The sequence below is a fragment of the Amphibalanus amphitrite genome, unplaced genomic scaffold (genome assembly GCF_019059575.1).
Source record: "Amphibalanus amphitrite isolate SeventyFive unplaced genomic scaffold, NRLGWU_Aamphi_draft 001019F_arrow, whole genome shotgun sequence".
NCBI lineage: Eukaryota > Metazoa > Arthropoda > Thecostraca > Balanomorpha > Balanidae > Amphibalanus > Amphibalanus amphitrite.
The window spans coordinates 158,332-183,893 of NW_024882513.1; the positions used below are offsets into that span (position 1 = coordinate 158,332).

Here is a 25,562-nt window from a genome sequence, read left to right on the forward strand (position 1 = left end):
TGCATCTTTGCATTGCTTTTATTTCTCTAAGCCGCAGAAAGTTCTTGACGGCTCATCGTTCTGACTTGAAAAACACATGTAGGTTAGGTATTTATACATGCACCGCTTTGGTTTGACAAATTACCATGGCATATCCATAATCACACTTATAACTGAGCCATTTGCCATCCTCATATAGGAACGCACAGAAGAGAGCGGTATCGTTCACTGGGTGGCCACTACGCCAGTTGGTGTAGGTCACGGGGTGCCCGGAGGGCCAGTAGAACGGGCTTTCCAGGGAGTCGCGCCGCAGACCCAGCCAGGAGTGCCACGGGGTCAGTCCGTTCACCTGGCGATCACATAGAGAACAGACGTTTTCACATGTGGTATACGTACGGCTATCACGGGTTTAAGCGGTAGGTTTTGCCTGTTTACATTTCCGGCTATATCTCAGAAACTAATCGATATACGATGAAGCCATTTTAGAAGATCATGGCAGGCATGTGTACGAATAAATCGATCGCATATAGACATCATCAGTGATCGAAACTAACACGATATTCGTGATCAGCACCCCGAAAAGTCCCATAGCAGCCACACTTAAAGACGTTCTAACAGGTCCCGATTTTCCCGACTTTTGGGTCACTGACATGACCTGGAAGGTCAACCGATGACCTAGGACCTTAAAATCGGGTATCATTGGCTTCCTCTCTCGTCACGGGCAGCACGCTCATTTTTTCCGCGAATTTCCCGGAAAAAACGAGAGTCCAACGAGCGTCCAACGAGGGGGTCGCACCCCCCCCCCCCCTTTGTGCCGTCGAAGGACGCGAAATGGCCTGTGCCGGCAAGGGTTAGACAGCATATGTCTGAGCATGTGTGGGCAACATAACAAGTCACACTAAAACACCAACTCTGACTAGCCCACTGGCCGCCTGGGCTAGCAGGACTAGTCTAAAGACTAGGGGTCAGCCCCCATATATACGATCTTGGGTCAATAACGTCAATTGATGGTCGGCTGCCTCTTCCTAGCCGCTTTGTCATAGGCTGCATAGGCGTCCATATCACAGGCGTTACAAATTGGGTCATTAGTGACCCTCGCCACGTCCCCGGCCCTGCCCCCGGCCACGTCCCCGTCCCCGCCCGGGGTTGCTTGCCGGGCGGTGCGGGCGGGGGCTGGCGGCCCGCCTGGAGCGCCGGGGAGGCAGCCATCAGATCTCCCCGGCTGGGGAAGCATCCCCCAGCTCTCCCCAGGGCCGTGGACGGCACCGTCCCGGCCTGGCCAGGCGGGCCGCCGATGGTGAGCACAACGTTTCATGCTTTTTTTGCCGATGTTTTTATGTGAATTGTGTAAATAAACTGTGGCCGTTGTCAAAAAAAAAAACGTCCCCGGCCCTTCCCCTATACTGAAGTACAATTAGTTATACGTTTACGTACCACAGCTTGGTCATGTTCGTTGTAGATTTCTGCGAGATAGGCTGTTTCCTCGATGATTTTGCACATCTCGGTTGCATTGTAGACGGTCGGCATGTCGAACGGCGGGCTGAGTAGCGGCAGATAGCAGTTGCCGTCGCCCGTCTCCAGCCAGGTGTTGGTGGGACATTCGCTCGCCGCCAGATCCGTCAGGAACAGAGCAGCGAGAACTCGCAGCCAGAGCTCGCGCAGCGTCATGTCTGGTCGGCGATAGGGATGCTTATGTTGCAGGTGGGCCGGGAGCGACTTATATAGCCAACAGAGGCAGATTCAGCCAACTGCTCCATACTTAGTCACAAGACACAGCTGACGCGACTCTCAGGAAACGTGGGAAGCAAGATGTGGTGTGAATGCTATGTGGGACGTGAGATGTGCACATGTACTTACACCGCGCAGTTTGCACGGGAAGTGCGCAGGACTCTCGAGAACATCGGGTGGGTACCGGGCTGCAACTCAGTAGCGTGGCGGCATCGTACCCAGCCGGCAGCCCTACCAGAGGACTATTCACCTGGGGCATTGGTTATCCCGCGCCCCGCTGGGGGGGGGGGGCAGAATCTGCCCCCCCTCCCGTTTTTCGCCAATAACTTCTAAACGCGTTACGCCAGCGACGTCAAACTTTCAGTACCTTATCATACATCAATTTGACACGTTCCCTGAAAATTTGAGCGAAATCCGTCGGAAAATGTTTGAGAAATTGACGTTTTAGTGACGTCATGTTCGCCATTTTCGCCTAAAAAAACGGCAAAATTTCAAACGCCGATAACATCTTCATTTTTAAAGGAATCAAGACGTAACAAAAAAGGTTATACGTGAGTCTACTTTGTCTATCAAATGGTTATCTCGGTTTTTTGAAAATTTTGGATTTTGGCCAAAATTTTCTAAAAAAACTGACTTTTTTGAGAAATTATTTATAAAATCCAAAATTTTGAGTGTATCGAAAAAACAGGAATATATGTCAAAGAAGTGGTCTATGTGCACCTACATACTAATTTTTAGAAGAATCGCTTCAAAAATATGGGAGTTATTCAAAATTTTATGACGTCACGACACACAAAAATTTTTTAAAATGTTTTTTTTTGGAAGTTCTAGACCTCATACGGAAACAAAAATAGCACCATTCGATTCGTCGTGAAAAACTGCATCGGATAGACACCTTTTTAGGCCTTAACAACCAACTTCAAAATTTGACCTCACTTGACCTGACCTTGACCTGACCTCGGCCTGAAATTCATCCAGAGGTGGTCTATATCACTTATTGAGTGTGCCTATTGAATTACATGAGTAAAATGACCCATAAAACATGTGTCGCACATGCCCTTTTCTATATTTTGCTTTTGGTGACCTGACCTGACCTGACCTTGACCTTGACCTTTGAATGACATTGTGTGCAACGAATATTGTCTTGGTAGTCTAAGAACACGTTTTGGGCAATCAGTCTCAGTCCATTCTTCGCCAACTACGGTGCAAGGCCGATACTGTAGAACTTGCATTTTGTACCCTTGACCTGACCTTGACCTGACCTCTGACCTACTTAAGCAAAAAATTTTGGGCTCTTAAGATCCGCCTTGTTGAGAGCTTTCGATTGCCGTTTTCCCCGTCTTTCTACGACCATCGGTTCGGAAGTTAGACAGGGGGGGGCAGAATCTGCCCCCCCCCCCCAGCAGGGCGCGTATGGCTGAATAGCCCAGCGGGGCGCGGGTTATATTGGACTATCATACCTCAGGCCGTGCACGAGGGACGGTTACGTGACACAGACAGAAGATTGTAAGACAGAAGATCGTATGTGAAAAGATCGTAGGAAAATGATCGTAAGATAAAGATTGTATGTCGCAAAAGATCGCACGACTTAAGATCGTAAGCAAAAGATCGTAAAGCAAATGATCGTATGAAAAAGGATCATAGGAAAATGATCGTAAGATAAAGATCGCATGTCGTAAAAGTTCGTATGACAAAAGATCGTAAGCAAAAGATCGTAAGGCGAAAGATCGTATAAAAAAGATCACAGGGAAATGATCGTAAGATAAAAATCGTATGTCGTAAAAGACAGTACGACAAAAGATCGTAAGCAAATGATCGTAAGCAAAAGATCGTAAAGCAAATGATCGTATGAAAAAAGATCATAGGAAAATATTCGTAAGATAAAGATCGTATGTTGTAAAAGATCGTACGACAAAAGTTCGTAAAGTATATCCCGCGCACCGACGGGGGGGCGGATATCCGCCCCCCTGAGGTTTTTCGCGAATAGCGGGAAAACCACGGCGCGTAGCGCCGCGAAATTTGGTACGACTATTCCCTCATCAATTTTACACATGGTGTGCAAGTTTGAACCTCCTACCTTTCAAGGTCAGGTCACCAGGTCACTTTGAATGACCCAACCTCAAGTCACTTTTTTGCAACTTTGTCACCGTGCCAGAGCTACAGTAGATGTTGGAAGCTTTTGAAAGTCGCAGGATGTTATTAGGTCATTAGTAGCTACAATTTGTATATCTCGGAATTTTGATATCGGTGGCCTAAGGTCAGGTCAATTTCGCGACCTCCCCATTGGGGCATTCCACGATAGATCGACCAAAGCCGTACACCCTCATATTTTATTTTTTGCTTAAAATTGGTCTAATGGGTTGTGATGGGCGGGGAAGCCAGCTGTGCCAAGGATTTTTTTCTTCGAACAACGGTTTCCGAGATAAAGCCTCAGGCAATTCCTGGAGGTCACGCTGCAACCCTATGTTTGGCGGCTTATAACTCAGAAACTATTGGTTTTCTATGGTAAAAACTTTATATGGTTCAACTTGCAATCAACCAACAAACGTTTTGGCTATCTCGGATTTTCGATTTTTGAAAATTTTGATCACGGGACATCTTGACCTTTTTTTCGAAGAGTGACCTTGATATTTTCCCAACTGAAAGTCGCAATTATGTCTGATGACGATTAAAGCCTTATCAATTGTCATTCATATGCGCAAATAAAAAAAGTGGCTTTCAGCCTGCGTTGACCTCAGGTCAGGTCATTTTTATGGCCTGTCCATTATTACGAGCGGGAGTGACGCGAGATCTCGAGAATAAAGCAAGATAGCGACAAGCGGTAAACGGTACAGGATTCACACGGATAAGGTCTACAATTTTTACGGAGGTCATTTTCAGGTCAGGTCAAAGATGACGTGACAGGGGTAAAAAGGAAGTCAAAATAGTTTTGGCTGTACCTTTTGATCTAATAAAGAAAGAGACGTGGAACAGGCACCATTGTGTTTGCTTTCACCTAGCGCCAGTTCGTTTTGAATTTCAATACCGATGACCTGAGGTCAGGTCAATTTCTTGACCACCCCATTATAAGTCAATTGGGGAAAAATCAGCTCCCTTGTTTTTACACTAAAACGCGTCGGAATTGCCTAATATACCATGAGTGACTTCATATACGACTAACTTTGACTACCTTGAGACCTTTTTTTGCTCTTGGTCAACTGTGACGTTGCTCTTGGGTCATGTGATGTCATTATAGGTCACCAAATGTTTTTTTTTTTTGCTAATAACTCCTTGCAGGTTTGAGATACAGCCGCGCGGATAGGCTCATTGTGTTCAGCTCGTCAAGGCCCATCGAATGATATATATGATGACCTTAAGGTCACGTGACCTAAGGTCAACTTTTGACCTTGACCTTTCGAGGTCAACATACACATGTTTCGATGCGGATCGACGAGAGGATCACGATGGTGCTATTAGTTTGTTCCTAGCTGGGATACTTTGAAAGTTATTCGAGAAAAACTTCATTTATATGTAGTGCCGCCATTTAGACTTTCTTTTTACCCCTGTGACGTCATCTTTAACCTGACCTGAAAATGACCTTAGTAAAAATTGTAGACCTTATCCATGTGTACTTTGTGCCGTTTACCCCTTGTCGCTATCTTGCTTTGTTCTCGAGATCTCGCTGTCGCTCCCGCTCGTAATAATGGGAAGGTCATAAAAATGACCTGACCTGAGGTCAACGCAGGCCGAAAGCCACTTTTTTATTTGCGCATATGAATGACAATTGATAAGGCTTTAATCTTCATCAGACATAATTGCAACTTTCAGTTGGGAAAATATCAAGGTCACTCTTCGAAAAAAAGGTCAAGATGTCACGTGATCAAAGTTTTCAAAAATCGAAAATCCGAGATAGCCAAAACGTTTGTTGGTTGATTGCGAGTTGAACCATATAAAGTTTTTACCATAGAAAACCAATAGTTTCTGAGTTATAAGCCGCCAAACATAGGGTTGCAGCGTGACCTCCAGGAATTGCCTGAGGCTTTATCTCGGAAACCGTTGTTCGAAGAAAAAAATCCTTGGCACAGCTGGCTTCCCCGACCATCACAACCCATTAGACCAATTTTAAGCAAAAAATAAAATATGAGGGTGTAAATTTTATTTATTTTTGGTCGATCTATCGTGGAATGCCCCCATTATAAGTCAATGGGGGAAAATCAACTCCCTGTTTTTACCATTAAAACGGGTCGGAATGGCCCCATATACCATACATAACTTCATATACGATCAACCTTCACTACCTTGAGGTCTGTTTTGCTGTTGGGCAGCTGTGAGGTCATGTGACGTCATCAAAGGTCACCACAGGTTTTTGGCCAATAACTCCGTACAGGAACAAGATACAGACGCGTGGATGGTCGCATTGTGTTCAGCTCGTCAAGACGCATCGAATGATGTACATAATGACCTCGAGGTCACGTGACCTGAGGTCAACCTTTGACCTTGACCTTTCGAGGTCAAATTATATATCATTCGATGCGGATTGACGAGAGGATCACGATGATGCCCTTAGTTTGTTCCTATCTTGACTAATTCGAAAGTTATTCGAGAAATGCAGCATTTTTGCGCGCACGAGCACAAATGACCTTTCTCGCGGGCGAGCGCGAGCCCAGCGCCATCTACAATGTGACCCGAGTGGTAGCCGGCTGCGCCGGGCCATTTCACGGCGCGCGTGTCACCTGAGCGCACGGTTCGATTTGGCGCGACATCCACCGTCCGCCCCACCGCCGCCAGCTTTGGCATATGTAGGGGAGAGTGGGGCAAGATGCCCCCTTGGGTAAGACGCCCAGTACCCTCTATTCTTAAAAGTAGCAACGTTGAGGTGTTTATCATGGTCCCTGTGTAAAGTAGAAGCAAAGATTGGTTACTTATAAAAAAAATGTGTGTCTTTGGTGAAGTTTGAGACGCGGATGAGCAAAAATGTATTTTTGCTAGTTTTGTACTTTTGTTCGGTCCCATTAAATGCAACAATTATTCGTTTAGTTTATCAAGTACCCTATTTCTTTGTTTTTGTATGTGCATCTGTAACCTTTCCCTCTTAATTGACGCCACAATAAACTGCATTTCAACTGCAGTTATTTTTTGGGCATATCGTTCAATGTTAGTGGACACAAACGTGTAAGACGCCCAGGTATTTGCGGGGAAAGACGCCCCTAAATCAGGTCTAAGGTCGCAGTGATAAAGTGTCCGTTTGGAAAAATCTGAGATATAGGTACCTACAAGTTGTGAAGACTTGGCAGCTTGCTATATAATCTAAGTTTCATCTCTCTGTGAAAGATTCCTTCGCACTGAGAGCGTTTCGACATTTTTGGACCAAGCAAAGGCTCGCTTGCAGCGTGATCGTCATAAGGAAGCATCACAAATCAGTAACATAACCCGACCTGAAAAAGACTTTGGTGTCAAAAGATCCTCATTGAATCAAAGGTCAGTTATGCCCATTATTAGCTCTCTATCCCTAACGTATTCCAAACAATCGTGAGCCGTTGTAGTATTGTGCATCTTTCCCCACGGGGTGGGCGTCTTACCCACCCAAGGGGTAAGATGCTCGAAATGACTTGCTCGAGGAAAACGCGTATTATTCCTAACAAACGCATTCTGCGGCGGCTATGTGTAATTGATCAGTTGGTAAAATGATTACACTTTAATAAAATTGCTTTTTAGCGACAAACTTCCTCAAGTTTGCCCGCGAGAGCATTTTTAGCTTAACGGGGGCGACTTGCCCCACTCTCCCCTACCTATCTAGCCAGCAACTGTGTTAGACATACTTATGCTCTGTGAAAAGCTTTATCATTTGATTGTTTGTGATCGGCTATGGGCTTTTTCCCTCACCCAAAGACAGTGTGGGAAAGCCAATACATAGACCCGAAACCACACCACTGTCTTTGCGAGCGCGAACCTACGAGAAAAACTCTCTCCATATCTAGCGCCGCCATTTTGACTTTTTCGACCCCTGTGACGTCATCTTTGACCTGGCCTGAAAATGACCTTTGTAAAAATTGTAGATCTTGACCGTGCGTATCCGATGCCGTTTACCGCTTGTCGCTATCTTGCTTCGTTCTCGAGATCTCAGGGGGGCGGTCATCCGCCCCCCCCCCGTCGGTGCGAAGTTGGCGCAGACCCCCGTCGGTGCGCGGGATATATTCGTATAGAATAATCTTGTAGGTAAATGATTGTAGAATAAAGAGCGTAAGTCGCAAAAGATTTCACGAAATCAAACATCGAAAGCAAAACATCGCAAGCATTTGATCAAAAGTTTTGACAGCCTCGGTTCCGATTTCGGCTCTGTGCAAAATGTCCCGGAGGCTCCGGTCCCGGCTCGTGTATCCACGCTCCACTAAGCTAGCCATATCAAGTAACCATTTTACGGGCTGCTGGTACCTACATATAACGTGCTGCTATCTCAGAAAATATAATAGGTAGGAAGCAGCGAAAGAACACAACCGGCAGCTTTTAAACTGTTCTTTTGATAATGTTCATCAGAATTTACCTCAAGTCAACGGCTTAGGCTCCCGAGAGGTCAAGTAAAGCCAATATGACCGTTATTGACAAAAAAGTTTTTCGTAAATAACTTTTGAACTAAGAAAATTGTGGGACCGACTCAAGTGACGAGCATCCAATCCATTACTGACTGGCGATGGGTAGTGTCGAGGCGAAGCGAAATGGCTGGAATGAGGAGAGCTCTGGTGCTGCGAAGCACTGCCTGGACTGGGGTGCCGCGGTGGAGGCGGTGGAGTGTGGAAATGCTAACCGGATGCAAGATTATACAAGAACTTTTCGTGGCAGGCGAGGGTATGCGTTTATTGACGTTGGACTTACAAATTTAAAGGGGTGAAAATTTGAAAGTTTTGTCAATGCAGGGAAACAATGCCCGTTTAACCAAGATTCCTTTACAACTCAGGTTAGTTCACTAGGGGAATAAAGGCGCCGTGATGACGTCATCAGAGGAAATCCTTCACGTTCAAATGAAGGGTGTCATTTGAATTGCTGATTTTGGCTCGATATAGTCCTTTTTTTTAGTTTCAGCTCCATTCATCGTAATGAGGCAAAGTCATTGTTACATTGGTATCTTGTTTTTTTTCTCCAGCTCGCTCGAAAGATGATGAAATTTGTATGCATGCCTATGGGTGAAAGTAGGGGCCGTCGATCCCTGCTGAATCCCTGCTGAACCCCTGCTGAATCCCTGCTAACTTCCGTTACATAAAATTACCGGGACCCGAACCCAGACTCGGAAGGGACCGGAACTGGATCCGGCCCAATTATCGCTTCCGGTGGTAGTGCTCTTGCAACCCTTATTATCTTGGCCGGGGTCCAGTGTCATTGTACCCACACGTATTTTTTGTGTTCACGTTTTGCTCAACGTCTAAAATAAATCATTTTAGGTATCCAACGCTATACCAACGCCGAAGCTAACGCTATATCGCGATTCCGGCCGACATGGTCACAAGAAACAGGTCACAGGCCAACGGTCAGCTGGGTCAGGGACAGGGTCATCGATGTTTTGGAGGATGCGCGATATTGAATAATTCAAGGTTAGGTTTTGACCTTAGCATCGTCGATTGACTGGTCGTCGCAAGCAATCCGCCGCTTTCTACGAGTTTTCTTGAAAAAATCTTTGCAGATGTCCTGAAAAGGAAAGAATGATGATGCTTGAACAATTGGTAACTTATATAGCTTAGTTGCACATTACTCAAAATAGCTTAACCCGGCGGCCGCTGGGCCTCCGCGCCACCCGCCGGCCGCTGGGGGGGGGGGCATAAAGTTGCCCCCCCTTTACTTCTGCGACGATATCGTCGCAACGCGAAGAGATAGAGAAGCGAAACTTTGCACACATCTTCCTGAATACCTAGCCGAGGTTGTGTCCAAATTTGGTGTCGATCCCATTTGAAATGACGTCACAGTGACGTCATAAGTGAAATTATAGATTTGCGACTCTCATATTCCTCACGATACATCACATATATGGGACCGAATATAAAGGGCCGATTATTGGTCAGAAACTAGATGGAAGTGTAGTAAGATGTTTTAGGATGACAGCAGGTGCTGTCTAGTTCATTTACAGTCGAGTTTCATGCTCAGCGTCATCAGAAACGGTCCATGTCGGAAAACGACAAAACTTTATGACGTCACTGTGACGTCATCTTAGGTGCTACAACCACCAAACTTTCCTCAAACATTGCCTAGGTATTCATTTGAAGCTATGCCAAGTTTCAGGTTCGTAGCTCATCAGGTTTCGGAGATATTTCACAAAACGTAAAGGGGGGGCAACTTTATGCCCCCCCCCCCAGCGGCTCGTGGGTTAAAGTCCATTAAATTCAATTTCTTAAACCCATTATAAAATACATTACTATTAAAATTTATTTGGCTACCTTGATCTGTGTCAGCGAGTACAACTATGACGCACTTCTTACGAACTATCTCAAGACGTATGTTGACATTGAAAACGATTCCAGGACAAATCTTCGTATGGCATTTCTTCGTCGCGCAATTCTTCGTCCGCATTTCTTCGTCCGCAAATCTTCGTCGGCGCATTTATTTGTGTCGCATTACTTCGTCTCGCATTTCTTCGTAGGTGCAAAAATTCGTAGCGCATTTCTTCGTATCCGCATTTCTTCGTCGGCGCATTTCTTCGTCAAGCATTTTTTCGTCCACGCATTTCTTCGTCTACGCAAATCTTCGTCCGCATTTCTTCGTCCACGCAAATCTTCGTCTGCGCAAATCTTCGTCCGCAAATCTTCGTCCCCGCAAATCTTCGTCCGCAAATCTTCGTCCGCATTTTTTCGTCCACGCATTTCTTCGTCTACGCAAATCTTCGTCCGCATTTCTTCGTCCACGCAAATCTTCGTCCGCAAATCTTCGTCCGCAAATCTTCGTCCGCAAATCTTCGTCCGCAAATTTTCGTCCGCATTTTTCGTCCACGCATTTCTTCGTCCAACCAAATCTTCGTCCGCAAATCTTCGTCCGCAAAACTTTGTCTGCGCTATCTTCGTCTCCGCAAACATTCGTCCACAAATGTGGTTCAATAAAACCATGAAGAAATATCAGACAGTCAAGTGAATGACGAATTTAATGCAAGGAATGGATGATCGAAGCTTTTGAAGACAGGTAGATGAGGTCAGTCAGGTGAAGCTATTGTATTTGGGAGCCGACAATCGTAACATTCCTCATTTGTGTCCCGGACATTCTTTTTTTGCGGTCGTTGAATGACAATATAATCTCTTGTACCCTCACCGGCATAGGCGGCGGAACGGGGAGGGCACCGGGGCACCGTTCCCCTCTTTAATTTTGGCCTTTTAACAGTAGCCCTATGGGCGTTGCATGGAAAGCATATTGGACCAAAAGTCGGCAGTGCCGTGCCCCCCCCCCCCTTAATTGAAGATATTCCGCCGCTACTGCCCGCCGGACCTATTTGTTTTCTACGGTACACGCCGGCCGAGGGGGCGGGTACGACTCCTCCCCCCATCGCCGTTTCGCCACTGGTGGAGCTAGCGCGTCGCGGAAAAAAACGAGCGTGTGCGCCGTTACGAGCCGCAGAGATTAATACCCGATTTCAAAGGCCTTCTAGGTCAGGGGTCGGCATACGGCCCGCGGGCCGGATCCGGCCAGGTGGGTGACGGTTGGATCCGGCCCGCGACCAGCTGACGTCCGGCCCGCGGCTGGTATCAGCGACTCACATCGTGTTCCGGCCCGCGGTTCCTTCATAAATCGACTCCGATATAAAAGTGACTCAAATGTGCTTTGGCACAACAGTTCTTCCTTCGCACACTTTATGAGTTTATAAACACCATTTGCGGGTGTTTTCATCTAATTCTACTTCTAGACAAAACTTGCAACGGTAAGATTTGGTCAGCAGCTTTTGCGCGCAGCATCAACGACTGCTGCAGCTGCGTGCACTTGGCGGCTTCACGTGGTCTACTCGCTTAACCTTCCAGGCGGTGTGTGTGTGTGGGGGGGGGGGGGGGGCGCCGGGCCGGAACACGATATAAGTCGCTGATACCAGCCGCGGGCCGGACGTCAGATGGTCGCGGGCCGGATCCAACCGTCACCCACCTGGCCGGATCCGGCCCGCGGGCCGTATATGCCGACCCCTGACCTAGAAGGCCTTAAAATCGGGTATTAATCTCTGCGGCTCGTAACGGCGCACGCGCTCGTTTTTTTCCGCGACGCGCTAGCTCCACCAGTGGCGAAACGGCGATGGGGGGGGGGGTCGTACCCGCCCCCTCGGCCGGCGTGTACCGTAGAAAACAAATAGGTCCGGCGGCAGTAGCGGCGGAACATCTTCAATTAAGGGGGGCACGGCACTGCCGACTTTTGGTCCAATATGCTTTCCATGCAACGCCCATAGGGCTACTGTTAAAAGGCCAAAATTAAAGAGGGGAACGGTGCCCCGGTGCCCTCCCCGTTCCGCCGCCTATGCCGGCGAGGGTACAAGAGATTATATTGTCATTCAATGACTGCGAAAAAAAGAATGTCCGGGACACAAATGATATGGAATGTTACAATTGTCGGCTCCAAATACAATAGCTTCACCTGACTGACCTCATCTACCTGACTTCAAAAGTTTCGATCATCCATTCCATGCATCAAATTCGTCATTAACTTGACTGTCTGATATTTCTTCATGGTTTTATTGAACCACATTTGTGGACGAGTGTTTGCGGAGACGAAGATAGCGCAGACAAAGATTTTCGGACGAAGATTTGCGGACGAAGATTTGATTGGACGAAGAAATGCGTGGACGAAAAATGCGGCCGAAAATTTGCGGACGATGATTTGCGGACGAAGATTTGCGGACGAAGATTTGCGTGGACGAAGATTTGCGTGGACGAAGAAATGCGGACGAAGATTTGCGTAGACGAAGAAATGCGTGGACGAAAAAATGCGGACGAAGATTTGCGGACGAAGATTTGCGGGGACGAAGATTTGCGGACGAAGATTTGCGCAGACGAAGATTTGCGTGGACGAAGAAATGCGGACGAAGATTTGCGTAGACGAAGAAATGCGTGGACGAAAAAATGCTTGACGAAGAAATGCGCCGACGAAGAAATGCGGATACGAAGAAATGCGCTACGAATTTTTGCACCTACGAAGAAATGCGAGACGAAGTAATGCGACACGAATAAATGCGCCGACGAAGATTTGCGGACGAAGAAATGCGGACGAAATATTGCGCGACGAAGAAATGCCATACGAAGATTTGTCCGGTTACGATTGAAAACGGACGACGGTGAAAACAGGGCGCCTGGGGCGATTTGATCAAGGTTCGTGAAATTTACACGTGACGTTTGGCATGTAGAAGGCCCTCGGAGGGGGAGAACTTCCAAATATCACGTGACTAACATGCCCTCCGGCGCCCTGTTTTCACCGGCGTCCTTGAAAACATGACAAACAAATTTCTTATACTTTTTAAGTTGACAGGCCTGTCCGCTTTCTTTATTTTCTGTTATATAATTTATCCTTGTAATTGTGATAGTAAAAAAGTAGTGAATTGAGTAGCATCACATACATAGAAAATAATCGCATAGCACATCACGAATTGACCTGAAGTATTGAAAGGGGTTATCAACATCAACATGGTGTTTGATGTCAAAAGGTAGGTACCTAAATACCTATATTTAAGGCATTTAGTTAAGTTGTAGTTAAGTATGAATAGGGGTAGGTACCTACCTAATGAGAACTGCTTTTGTCCTCCATGCAGGCTAGTGGATTAGACATAATATCTCAACTCAGTGGCTCAGGCTGTGGAATTGCTTTCAGAGAGCTCCACGGCATGCTAGTGACCTGTGCTGCTTTATTCAGCCTGAAAAATATGTTTGTCTGTTGACATGTTCTGCATAGAGGAGGATGCACTAAAATGTTTATGCCGTGTTAAGATTGTGTAAGAGAAGTTATAATAATAGGAGCCCTATGGCTCTCAATTCTCATATGTGGTATGTAAAGGCTCTTATCAAATTATGCTCATTATGCATTTGTATTGTTTTCAGACTAGATGTGTACCGGAAGGTGCCCAAGGACCTGACACAGCCAACTGTGACTGGGGCTGTCATCTCCATCTGCTGCTGCTCATTCATGTGCCTGATGCTGTTCTCGGAACTGTACAACTTCATCTCACCTGACATGTCAGTAACATTTGTGTTAGGTACTTACCTGCCTGCTAGCTATGTATCCAAGTGGCAATCTGTACCTTCTACTGTTTGTTTTTCCTTCATTTACCCTGTCTTTTGCAATTTTATCATATGAACTCAACATTGTAACATTTCAGCTAAGCTCAAATTGGCCATAAGATCTTATGATTCACCTTCATTTTTAACAGTTGACATAGTTTCAATATCACTTTCTCAGCTCATTGTATTTGCCAGTTGTATTGACTTAATTTTACATCTTCAGCATCAGACTGGTGTTTGATTCATCCGTGATTGAATAGATTGGATTGAATCAAACAAAATTTGTTGAATCAAAAAGGTTTGATTCACCGTCAGGATTGTTTGATTCACAAGCCATGATTGAATCAAACACATTGAGAATCAGGGTTGATTGAATCAAACAAAATGAATGATTCATGAACTTTAAAAAATTGAAGTGAATGAACATAGTTCATTATCAACAAATCTATATTACTATTTGAGGAAGGCGTAGTTTCTGTCTATTACGAAGGTCGCAACATGGTGCTACGTAGCGCGGGTTACAGATCACACCGTTGCACCTACCGCGCTGAAATTTGCGCAAGTTATAGAACAAGGATGGACAACGTGCCTTTGAGCGGTCTCGGCTTGATCGGATCGATAGCGAGCGCGTGGCGCGTGCCCGAAAAGTGCAAATTCGCGTCATAGACTTTACATGTATAAATCGGCTGGCAAAAACGGGCGAAAATGGCTAAATTTGCCCGACACGGGTCCGTTCCCCGTGCAATATCTCGGTAGCCGTGCGCCCGATCGGCACGGGGAAAACAGCATCGTGTAGAGAATCGAACGGGCAATCGAATAGTGTGCGGTGCAGGGGTGGCACGCGCCACGTGCAAGTGTGAGGGCAATTTCATTTCAAAAAGTGCCATTTTAAACGGATTTTGGATTTTATTTTATTTTCCCGTGACCATCAGACTGAGAGAGTTGAAACAACGTCAATTGCCAAGAGAAATGTACCGCCTCTCATGGAAAAATTGTGGACAGCTAATTGATCAAAAACAATGTGAAAAAATCGCTGAATTAAAATGGTATTTGTCCATAATGTGCCACTAAAAAGATACACGGGATTTGCTGCTGAACCTGATACGCTTGACAATTGAAAATGCTATCATTAGAAAGAGCATTCAATTCTCTCCAAGATCCAATCATCACGTTTGCATGACAAGCAACAGTATTCTTAAAAATATAAATGTTTTAAACCTCTGCAAAACGATTTTTAGCGAAAATTATCTACGCCTTTCATTTGTCTTCAAACTACGCACCTCAATTATAAAGCACATTTGACAGATTCTGAAGTGGAAAGCATGCTTATCAGACACGGGCACCTCGATGCGGTGGATATTTTTTCCACAAACCAAAACGTTTAGCCGTCAAAAAGCAATCGACCGAAATGGATAGATAACCCAACCGACACAAGAACAACCGAACACCCGCCGATCGAAAATATCCCTTTTCGCGTTGCGGAGCACGCGGGTCACCCTAGTGTTAACACTACTGCCATTGCATGACAACAAAAAGAGCACAACAAATACAATACTATCCCTGATATTTTTGATATTTATTTTTTAATTGAATAAAAAAAGCATCGTTCAAAAACTTTTTGGCTGAATCAAACGTGAATCAGAAATTTGGTACGACTATTCCCTCATCAATTTTACACATGGTGTGCAAGTTTGAACCTCCTACCTTTAAAGGTCAGGTCACCAGGTCACTTTGAATGACCCAACCTCAAGTCACTTTTTTGCAACTTTGTCACCTCGCCAGAGCTACAGTAGATGTCGGAGGCCCTTGAAACTCGCAGGATGTTATTAGGTCATTAGTAGCTACAATTTGTATATCTCGGAATTTTGATATCGGTGACCTAAGGTCAGGTCAATTTCGCGACCTCCCCATTATAAGTCAATGGGGGAAAAATCAACTCCCTGTTTTTAAAACTAAAACGGGTCGGAATGGCCACATATACCATACATGACTTCATATACGATCAACCTTCACTACCTTGAGGTCTGTTTTGCTGTTGGGCAGCTGTGAGGTCATGTGACGTGTCGTCATCAAAGGTCACCAAAGGTTTTTGGCCAATAACTCCGTACATGAACAAGATACAGCCGCGTGGATGGTCTCATTGTGTTCAGCTCGTCAAGACGCATCGAATGATATACATGATGACCTCGAGGTCACGTGACCTGAGGTCAACCTTTGACCTTGACCTTTCGAGGTCAACATATATATCATTCGATGCGGATTGACGAGAGGATCACGATGATGCCCTTAGTTCGTTCCTATCTCGACTCATTCGAAAGTTATTCGAGAAAAACTCTCCATATCTAGCGCCGCCATTTTGACTTTTTCGACCCCTGTGACGTCATCTTTAACCTGACCTGAAAATGACCTTAGTAAAAATTGTAGATCTTGACCGTGCGTATCCGATGCCGTTTACCGCTTTTCGCTATCTTGCTTCGTTCTCGAGATCTCAGGGGGGGGGGGGGCGGTCATCCGCCCCCCCCCCGTCGGTGCGAAGTTGGCGCAGACCCCCGTCGGTGCGCGGGTTAATGTGCTTGATATTGCTTTCAGAGGTATCCAACTTTATCTCTCCCGCATGCTACTTTTGGTTTGTAAGTCTTGCACGCAGGATGACTGACGTGCTGAACATTGTTTGCAGTGTATCAGACCTGTTTGTGGACAACCCTGGCAACCTGTCTGGCACCATCAACGTTCACTTGAAGATCTCCCTACCTCGCCTCAAGTGTGAATGTAAGTACACATTCCTTATCATGTTTTCTGGTTCCTACTCCATATGCTTGGTTAGGTACACTCTGACTCTGTAAAAATGAAGTACAACTTACCCAGCAATGCTCATGAATATATGATCACCTTATTGATAATGGCAATACAAAATGCCTTCATTGACTCTTGAATCACAACTTTTAAATGGTTAACACTACATGCAGCTTTTAAAACAGGTACTATTGAATGCACTATTTAAACATAAAACATGATCATTGATCATACCAGTAAGCATGTAATGATCATACCAGAATCATACCAGAAATACCAGGGCATTTTTGTCATGCCTAAGCGTTTAAAGGAGCAACCGACATACACCTTTGCCTGCCCTCAACTCTCGTGCTGCTGCCAGATGTGGGTCTGGACATTCAGGATGACCAGGGTCGCCACGAGGTAGGCATGGTGCAGAACACAGAGAAGGCGCCCATCGTCGACGGAAAGGGCTGCTTGTTCAGCGCCGATTTCCACATCAACAAGGTGCCAGGTCAGAAAGTCGTCGGCGAACCGGGAAATTGCTCGCAATCGTCCCACGGACCTCCTCAGTCCAAAGTACACCTAATTATAAATGCAAGTGATTTTTACTGGGCTACCTTTATGGCGTTCAGGCATTGTTATTGTTTTGTATCTACTTTCAGTTATCAGTAAGATAAGATAATGCTCCGAACTGATAAGTGTACACTTCCAAACAGTACCCTATCCGCGACGATTGAGGATTTGGATCTCCCTGGAACACACCCTCCTGACGTCAGCCTTCATATCCTTCAGGAAACTTCCACGTGTCGACTCACTCGGCGGTGCGCCAGCCGGCCAGTGGAGCCGACTTCGCACACGTCCTGCACGAGCTGCGCTTCGGCGAGCCGCTGCCGCCGGCGGCGGCGGCAGCTCTGAGGGACGCCAGCTTCGGTCCGCTGGACGGCCACCGGGCGCTGGAGCACCCTGGTCAGTGACGGGTACTTCACTTGGGCTGGCGCTCTCTCTGTGAGAGGGACACTGGGGTGGGGTGGTTCAGTGACGGCGTGGAACACTGTTCAGTGATGCATCTGGTCTGTCTGAAACTGAGGGCTCTATGGTTTTAACTATTTGGAGTAAATTTAAGCTGCGTCTTGCTGCATTTTACTGACATATTTCGAAATAACATATTTGAATATGAATTACCGACGCTCATCGGTGTCGGCTTGCTTAGTAGCATTATAATTTTCAGGTTTTTTCAGAAGGTAATGTGCTGCTCCACCGAAAAGTGAAAACCTCATAAGTCGCTTACTACCTAAGAGTCAGTCACCTTTCAAAGTCTGTGAGCGAAGCGGCCCGAGTCCCCACCACTGCCCGGTGCGTCACTGTGGGTACTCGGACCTCTCTTCTCCTCTGCTAACCCTCCTCTGTCCTCTCCGCAGCGGCCTCTGCACACGAGAACCTGTTGAAGGTGGTGCCGACCGTATTCGTGGACCTGTCGGGCCGCGAGGTGGTCAGCTACCAGTACACCTACGTCTCAAGGGTCAGTAGTACGGCGTGATGAGGCAACCGACCGCTTTACTGATTAGTAGTTTTTGGTTAACATGAGAGGATGACGATGGTCAGCTTCTTACGACGTTGTAGCTTGTACCTGTTTTATTTGACGGAAATGTTTTTACTTCGATGTTGATTGTTGGATTTTATTTTTTTGCTGTCTGTGAATGGGACATGCATCGTTGTAATGAGACTTGTTCCAGCACAGTGATTTCCTAACCTAACCACTCCATCAGTTTATGGTGGGCCGTTTGATCTTTTCCTTGTCCTTGTCCGATCTACCCATCGTCCTTATCTGCCCTAGCGCCTAGATCCGTTCGTATCCGCCCCAGCGCTTAAATCCATCTCTGTTTGTCGTACTGTTTGAACCCGTCCCCGTCCCTGTTGATGATTAGTCTGTTCGTCCTCAGGTGCGGCAGCAGCTCGGTCGGTCGCCGGCCATTTGGTTCAAGTACGAGCTGAACCCGATCACAGTGCGCTACCACGAGCGGCGGCCCCCGCTCTACACGTTCATCACGTCGGTAGGTGGCGCTCTGAGCGACCGGGCGGGAAGAAAATGTAATAGCTGCGCTGCACACTGGGCGTCATTAAGTTTCATGCCGCCACATCCTGAATGTCTAGGCATCATTGGAATTACATGGATGACGCCGCTGTCCCGTGCGTCTCTGCCAGTGGCACTGATAACTCGTGATAAGGTCTTTGTCTCGGTTATTTCGCCAGTTACGCCGAAACGCCCCAACCTAATGTCGCTAATGGGCAATTCCATGACAGATCACCTAGGCATGTTCACTATGACCTCTCCGATTTTGCTCAAATTTGGCATGCAAGTTGACCTATGGGCACTACTACGTCCCAGTGAATTTTTAGTCTCTAGGTCACAGGGGTCATGAGATATGGATCATGCAAATTTTAAAGGTAGTGTGCCACCTTTGAAAGATTTCCCATTTTATTTTTCCTAGGATAAGAAGCTTCTGTTTTTACCTAATATCGCAAACAAAATCAAAAATGGGCCTGGAATAGTGCCTTTTTCGCCTAAAAGTTAATCGGTTTTTCGATATGTATAACAACTGTAGTGGGCTCACCTGCAAACAGGCGTCGGCAACAATCGCGAATGCGGCGCACATGTGACAATAAGCAAAGGTCATTATAGTGTTACGACCATACGACGTACGGGAATGAGTTATCAGCTGTCTAATCGTAGACAACATAATTTCGAGCCTTTAACTGTAAGCCTGTATTGGTATTGTTTCTTTTATTTGGCTGTCGAACATTATTTATGGTTTGAAATATGATTTTATGTAAAATAATTGATATGAAAAAGCCGTCTCATAAGTTATGACCTCATTTCACCACACGCAAGTGGCAGAAATGACAATGATCAGCTGACGCATTTTTCTTGGCCGAAGTCAGAGCGCGCAGCCCGACGCACCACCACCGCACCACAAAGTATGAGCAGAAGCCGCGCCCAAAGCCAGGGCCCCGGTAACGTGAGGTAGCCGAGTCGGGGCAGCGTGCGCTGACCCAAGCCGGGGCCGCAGCTTTGGGCGCGGTCTACCGCATCCCCGCGGGCAGCCCCGGGCTATCACAGGACACCGGGAGGACGCGCGGCTCCGGCTTGGGTCAGCGCACGCTGCCCTGACTCGGCTACCTCACGTTACCGGGGCCCTGGCTTTGGGCGCGGTCTACCGCACCACCTAACAGGCGTGTTCGAAACCGCAGGAGCTGATGATGAACGGGTTTATCGAAACTTGATTGGATGAGCATATCGGTAATAGCGATTTCAGTGTGTGCATTTATTGTTCATAGTGGTGTGAAATGTGGTTGGGGTACGACCGACAACCCGTCGGGGCGAATTTCGCACTGGGGTACTCAAAATTTGAAGAATTTAAGACGTTTCCATGAGTTTTGAAGGTATGGATAAGTTCTTAAAATCCGGTTCTCCTTATCTGGGCCATTAACTCCATACGGTCCAGGAAAGCTGGCACACTACCTTTAAGGTTTCCCGGAATATTGAAATACAAAGTATTTTTTATCTCTGCAACGGTTCACCGGATCAAAAAAGTCATATATGAAATAATAAGCGCACAGGCTGGTGCGTCTAGCAAAAATGTGAACGAAACCTCAGGGTCATTTTTTGACCTTGTGACCTTGTGACCTTTTCTTGACCCCGTGACCTTTCAAATTTGTCCTATTTTAAAAATTCTGATTTTTTCTATCAGAGATGTCTTATCCATGCTCTTAATAGTGGTATGTGATTTGGTTGGTATATCGGACCTGTTGACCTCAAACTGAGGTCAACAATGTGGTCATGACCTGACATGAAAATGACATCTGCCGAGAACGTCATGAATCATAGGCAATATGGGTGTCATATGAAAGCTAACTTCACGGATAATACATTGGTGGTGTTTTTGAGTAGGTATGGGCCGGGTCAAGGTCACATTAGGTCAGTGACCTAACACAGCATTGTGTTCTTTGAAGGTGGCGTATTTTATTTGTTTGGTAAGTCCAGTGATCAGCATACAGTAAAAAGGAAACAAAACGTCATAAAACGTCTTTTTTATTCAAAAAGCAGAGATAAAATGCACACATACCCATATAAACACACTCGCAAAAACACACACATTCATACACCTTGTTCGAGGAAGTTCTTTCAAACAAACCCCAGTGACACACGCGCTGTGAAGAACGAGTCTCAGAAGACTCGGACAGCTTGAAGGCTGCTATGGTATTGGAGTCGAGCAGTACAAAGCGGTGAAACGTCCTGGTACCCTTCACCATGCACGGGCACTTGTGAAGCGTTCTTTCATTTTTTGTCTTCGTTTCTGCTATTTGCGTTGCGGGAGCTGACGCGGGAGCTGAAGCGGCATTTCAGGCAGTGGTTATTTCCTACATTCGAAATGAATGCCCAAGACTGAAAAATACAATACTTCTCTGACGGAGCAGCGTCCCAGTACAAAAACAAATACAATTTTGCAAATATATGTCATCATGCCGAGGATTTCGGTGTTCAATGTGAGTGGATTTTTTGCCACCTCGCATGGCAAAAGCGCATGCGATGGTATTGGTAAAACTGTGAGGACCACCTTACCGATAAAATGCATTTCTTCTTCGTTTCGGCAACGCAAATAGCAGGAACGAAGACGAAAATGAAAGAGAACGGTTCATAAGTGCCCGCACGGTGAAGGGTAGGTAGAAGGTACAGCCCACCGCTAAAGTAATGTAGGGTTTTACCAATCTCAACGGTTGGCTTTGACTGGCGATTGTTTAACCTTCGCCCCAGTGGGGGGGGGGGGGGCATACGAGTATGTTACCACCCTGTCGCGTTTTTCGCGTGTGAATAAAAAAACGCGGCGCGTAGCGCCGCGCCGCTTGGGGTAGCTTTTGGTACATCAATTTTGGACAATGTGTGAAATTTTTTACCACAGGTCATGTCAGGTCAGGTCACCAGGTCAAGTTAACTGACCAAGCCTTAAAAAAAGTTTGCAATCATGTCCAGCCTGCAGTGTTTGTCAGAAAGGTTTTAAACTTGGTGGATTGCATGCTGTTATGGGAGCCTACAATTTGTATATCTCGGATTTTTTATATCCGTGACCTAAGGTCAGGTCAGTGGCATGACCTTTCCATTACAAGTCAATGGAGAAAAATGAAAATGCCTCTAGATCCGTGTGTACGCATAGGAACAGACCAAATATTTCAGAATCACAATGATTTAGTCCACTCGTGATGACCAAGGTGTCATTTTTGCTGATAGCCTCTAGAAAGGTCATCCGAGGTCATTTGAGGCTACAAACAGTTTTTTGCCAAACACTCGCGATTGGAAAGAGATAGAACGCTGGGGATGGTCTCATTGTGTTTGTCTTGTTGAGACGCATCGACTGATATGCAACATGACCTTTTCCGGTCAGGTCATGACCTTGACCTGAGGTCAAATTTTTAAGTTGACCTTTCAAGGTCAAATTATAATTCATTCGACGTGTCTCGGTGAGGGGAACACGATTCTGGCAATAAAAATGTCGTGGCTTTTTGTAGTCGAAAGTTATTGTCGAAAAACACTTTTCGTAAAAACAGCTATTTTTGGAGTTTTTGCCCTCTGGAGGCTAAACCGTTGACCTGAGGACAATATTGATAATGACCTTTTCAAAAGAAGAGTTCAAAAGCTATCGATTGCTTTTCCATGCGTGTTTCTAGCTACCATAGTTCCTGAGATAGCGGCATGTTTTCTGAAAAATATAATGACAATTGGCAAATTTTGACCTTTGATGACCTCTGGTGACCCCAATATTGCTCTAAGGTGAAAAATGACCGAGATACTTTCAAACGTACGTATTGAGAGCTATCAACTGCTTTTTACCGCGTCTTTCTAGCCCTTTTAGTTTTTGAGTTAGAGGTGGGTGGTAACATATGCCCCCCCCCCCCCCTCACTAGGGCGAAGTTGGCCGAGACCGCCACTGGGGCGCGGGTTAATGCGGAGTGATCGAAAAGAAGATGTCAATAGCTAAAGTTGCAGCTGCAAGGGTGACGATACATATAAGCTACATTTAAAGTTTCATTGTAGTCTGACTAATCGTTCCTAAGCTTCAGAAGCAGAACATACCCATGACTGAAACCCCACATTACTTCTGCTGTGGACTGTACCAGGACGTTTCACCGCTTTGTACCGCTCGACTCCCACACCATAGCAGCCTTCAAGCTCTCCTAGTCTTCTGAGACTCGTTCTTCACACCGCGTGTGTTACTGAGGTTTGTTTGAAAGATCTTCCTCGAACAAGGTGTATGTATGTGTTGTGTTTTTGTGCGAGTGTGTGTATATGGGTGAATGCATTTTATCGGTGCTTTTTGAATAAAGACAGACGGTGTTTTATGACGTTTTGTTTCCTTTTTATTGTGTGCTGATCACTGGGCTTACCAAACAAATAAAATACGCCACCCTCAAAGAATACAATGCTGCGTTAGGTCAATGACCTAATGTGACCTTGACCCGGCCCATACCTACTCAAAAACACCACCAATGTATTCTCCGTGAAGTAAGCTTTCATATGACACCCATATTGCCTATGATTCTCGACGTTCTCGGCAGATGTCATTTTCATGTCAGGTCATGACCACATTGTTGACCTCAGTTTGAGGTCAACGGGTCCGATATACCAACCAAATCACATACCACTATTAAGAGCATGGATAAGACATTTCTGATAGAAAAAATCAGAATTTTTAAAATAGGACAAATTTGAAAGGTCACGGGGTCAAGAAAAGGTCACGAGGTCAAAGGGTCAAAAAATGACCCTGGGGTTTCGTTCACATTTTTGCTAGACGCACCAGCCTTTGCGCTTCTTATTTCATATATATTTTTTTTTATCCGGTGAACCGTTGCAGAGATAAAAAATACTTTATATTTCAATGTTCCGGAAAACCTAAAAATTTGCATGACTCATATCTCATGACCCCTGTGACCTAGAGACTAAAAATTTACTGGGACGAAGTAGTGCCCATAGGTGAACTTACATGCCAAATTTGAGCAAAATCGGAGAGGTCATGGTGAACAATTGGAAAAAAATTAGGTGATTTGTCGTGGAATTGCCCTAATACCACAGTAACGCCGCTGTTTCGGCTGTTTAATGCGTAACGTCCATATCTCCGCCCATAACGCACCGTCTCTGTGACGCCCGCGTCTCTGTGCCCCCGCTGTCTCGGTGACGGCCCGTATGTAACCCCTCCGTCTCCCTGTCCACAGGTATGCGCCATCGTGGGAGGCACGTTCACAGTGGCCGGCATCATCGACTCCGTCATCTTCACCGCCTCAGAGGCCTTTAAGAAGTTCGAGCTCGGCAAACTGTCCTAACCTCCATGTCAGGTCGGTCGGACTTGAAAACGCTGGGATGGGGTGGGTTTCGAACCCAACCGCCCGGCCGGCGGTACGCCGATAACATAAGTTTTGGTAGTGATTTGACGATCTAGAATCTAGATAGTGAAGCATTCCAAAAAGGCGTGAAGAATTTAGCCAGTGTTGAATTTACATCAGTCTAGGAGGGTGATACTGTTTGCCGGATGGTGTGTGATGTGTGTTGAGATGGTTTTGGTGAACTGGTGACGGGTAAATTGTGAAACGTAGCTTGTATTCGGGTTATGTTTTTGCAGCAGCGCATCTTATCGCCTAGCGAAGCAGTTTTGCACAAAAGCCTGGGTTCGCTAATCGCTTACATCCATGCCTGTGAGGCTATGTAAGTAAAGTGATCTTGCTGCGACTTGTCTGACGATTGGCTTGCAGGACCGGAACTCTTGGGGCCTGCATTTATTGGTTATGTTTGTTACTGCTCTGCATAATTGATCCCCATTGTTACCGTTTTGTCTTCCCGGGTAGAGTAGAGATGCTCTGGTCTCGCTGGAGAGCGCTGTACCTGGGCTACTGCAGGGAAGCATTCCAGGGTCGTTATTTTACGCTACGTGCAATAGCGTGCCGTGTTAGCTAGTGTACCTCGGGACTAGCTTCTACTAACCGTTGGTTGGTTTGAATGCTGAGATTTTTTTACTCTTTTGGTTGCAGCTAGGTGGTGACTGGTCGTGTGAACTCGACTGGGGATAGGTAGATACGATACTAGCTGCTCGCCGGTACTTATTTCCAGGTGTAGTGAAGCAGGGTGCTTGGTATTTGTTTGACACTGCCCGTTGTCTAGGACTCTGGTTGAGGCTTTTAGTGGAACGGTGGGGTCGTGGGGATAATTACAGCATGTCACTGCCGAGTGGGTTATTTACAACTGGCATTGTGATCTTGATAACATCGTGTGCCCTGCCTGTAATTCCAATGTGATGCTTGTTACGGTTTCAGAATGTGAAATATATTTTACATGACGCGGTTATATTTATGTATTTCGATCACTGAACTGATAATATGGCATACACCAAAGGCTTCTAGTGCTGCGAAAGTTCAATTCAAATGGAAGCGTTGTGAAGAACGGTGCAGCTATGATCGTCTCAGTTTTCTGGAAAATGGTTCAATAAATGCATTCGGCAACCGGAAAAGCTGAATCTTGCGGCGCTCCTGCAAATCGGTTGCGTTTGGGGCGCACGATTTGAATAGGGTAGATAATTAGAATTCTGAACGACTGGAGTAAGCATCTAAAAAGTCTCACAAAGCCAAAGGGCATCTACGGGCGAGAAAGGCACGATGATAAAATAAGCCATCGACGTCGTTGCCTGCATAAGGCGTGTTGTCACGTTCTGAGGACGCTGTGCCGCCATTATATGGGCATATTACTGCCCTCACAGTGCCCATAGCCGTCCTCGGCCATCTTATTAACGCCCTTGAAATGGAGTATTGCTGCTCTTAGGAGGTATATTCAAGTATATTGCCTCCTTT

The 25,562-nt window shown here is 46.1% G+C and overlaps 1 protein-coding gene and 1 long non-coding RNA gene across 2 annotated transcripts; one reads left to right on the top strand and one right to left on the bottom strand.

The window, feature by feature from the left end:
* Positions 1-15,347, bottom strand: LOC122369242. The gene is made up of 4 exons (XR_006254378.1): positions 15,328-15,347; positions 9,283-9,363; positions 1,414-1,649; positions 1-328 (listed from the first exon to the last, which is right to left on the bottom strand). It is a non-coding gene; the product is annotated as an uncharacterized LOC122369242 (long non-coding RNA).
* Positions 13,006-25,062, top strand: LOC122369241 (endoplasmic reticulum-Golgi intermediate compartment protein 1-like). Its single transcript, XM_043343826.1, has 8 exons — positions 13,006-13,330; positions 13,722-13,856; positions 16,579-16,670; positions 17,056-17,187; positions 17,469-17,642; positions 18,095-18,195; positions 18,617-18,727; positions 23,940-25,062. Exons 1-8 carry the CDS (start codon positions 13,311-13,313, stop codon positions 24,045-24,047), a joined length of 873 nt encoding a protein of 290 aa, XP_043199761.1. The 5' UTR covers positions 13,006-13,310; the 3' UTR covers positions 24,048-25,062.
* The last annotated feature ends 500 nt before the right edge of the window (positions 25,063-25,562 follow it).

Coding starts and splice junctions, on each gene's coding strand:
- LOC122369241 (XM_043343826.1), top strand. CDS start 13,311: ATGGTGTTTGATGTCAAAAG. Junction 17,188..17,468: donor CCACATCAACAAGGTGCCAG/GTCAGAAAGTCG, acceptor CATATCCTTCAG/GAAACTTCCACGTGTCGACT. Junction 18,728..23,939: donor TCTACACGTTCATCACGTCG/GTAGGTGGCGCT, acceptor CCCTGTCCACAG/GTATGCGCCATCGTGGGAGG.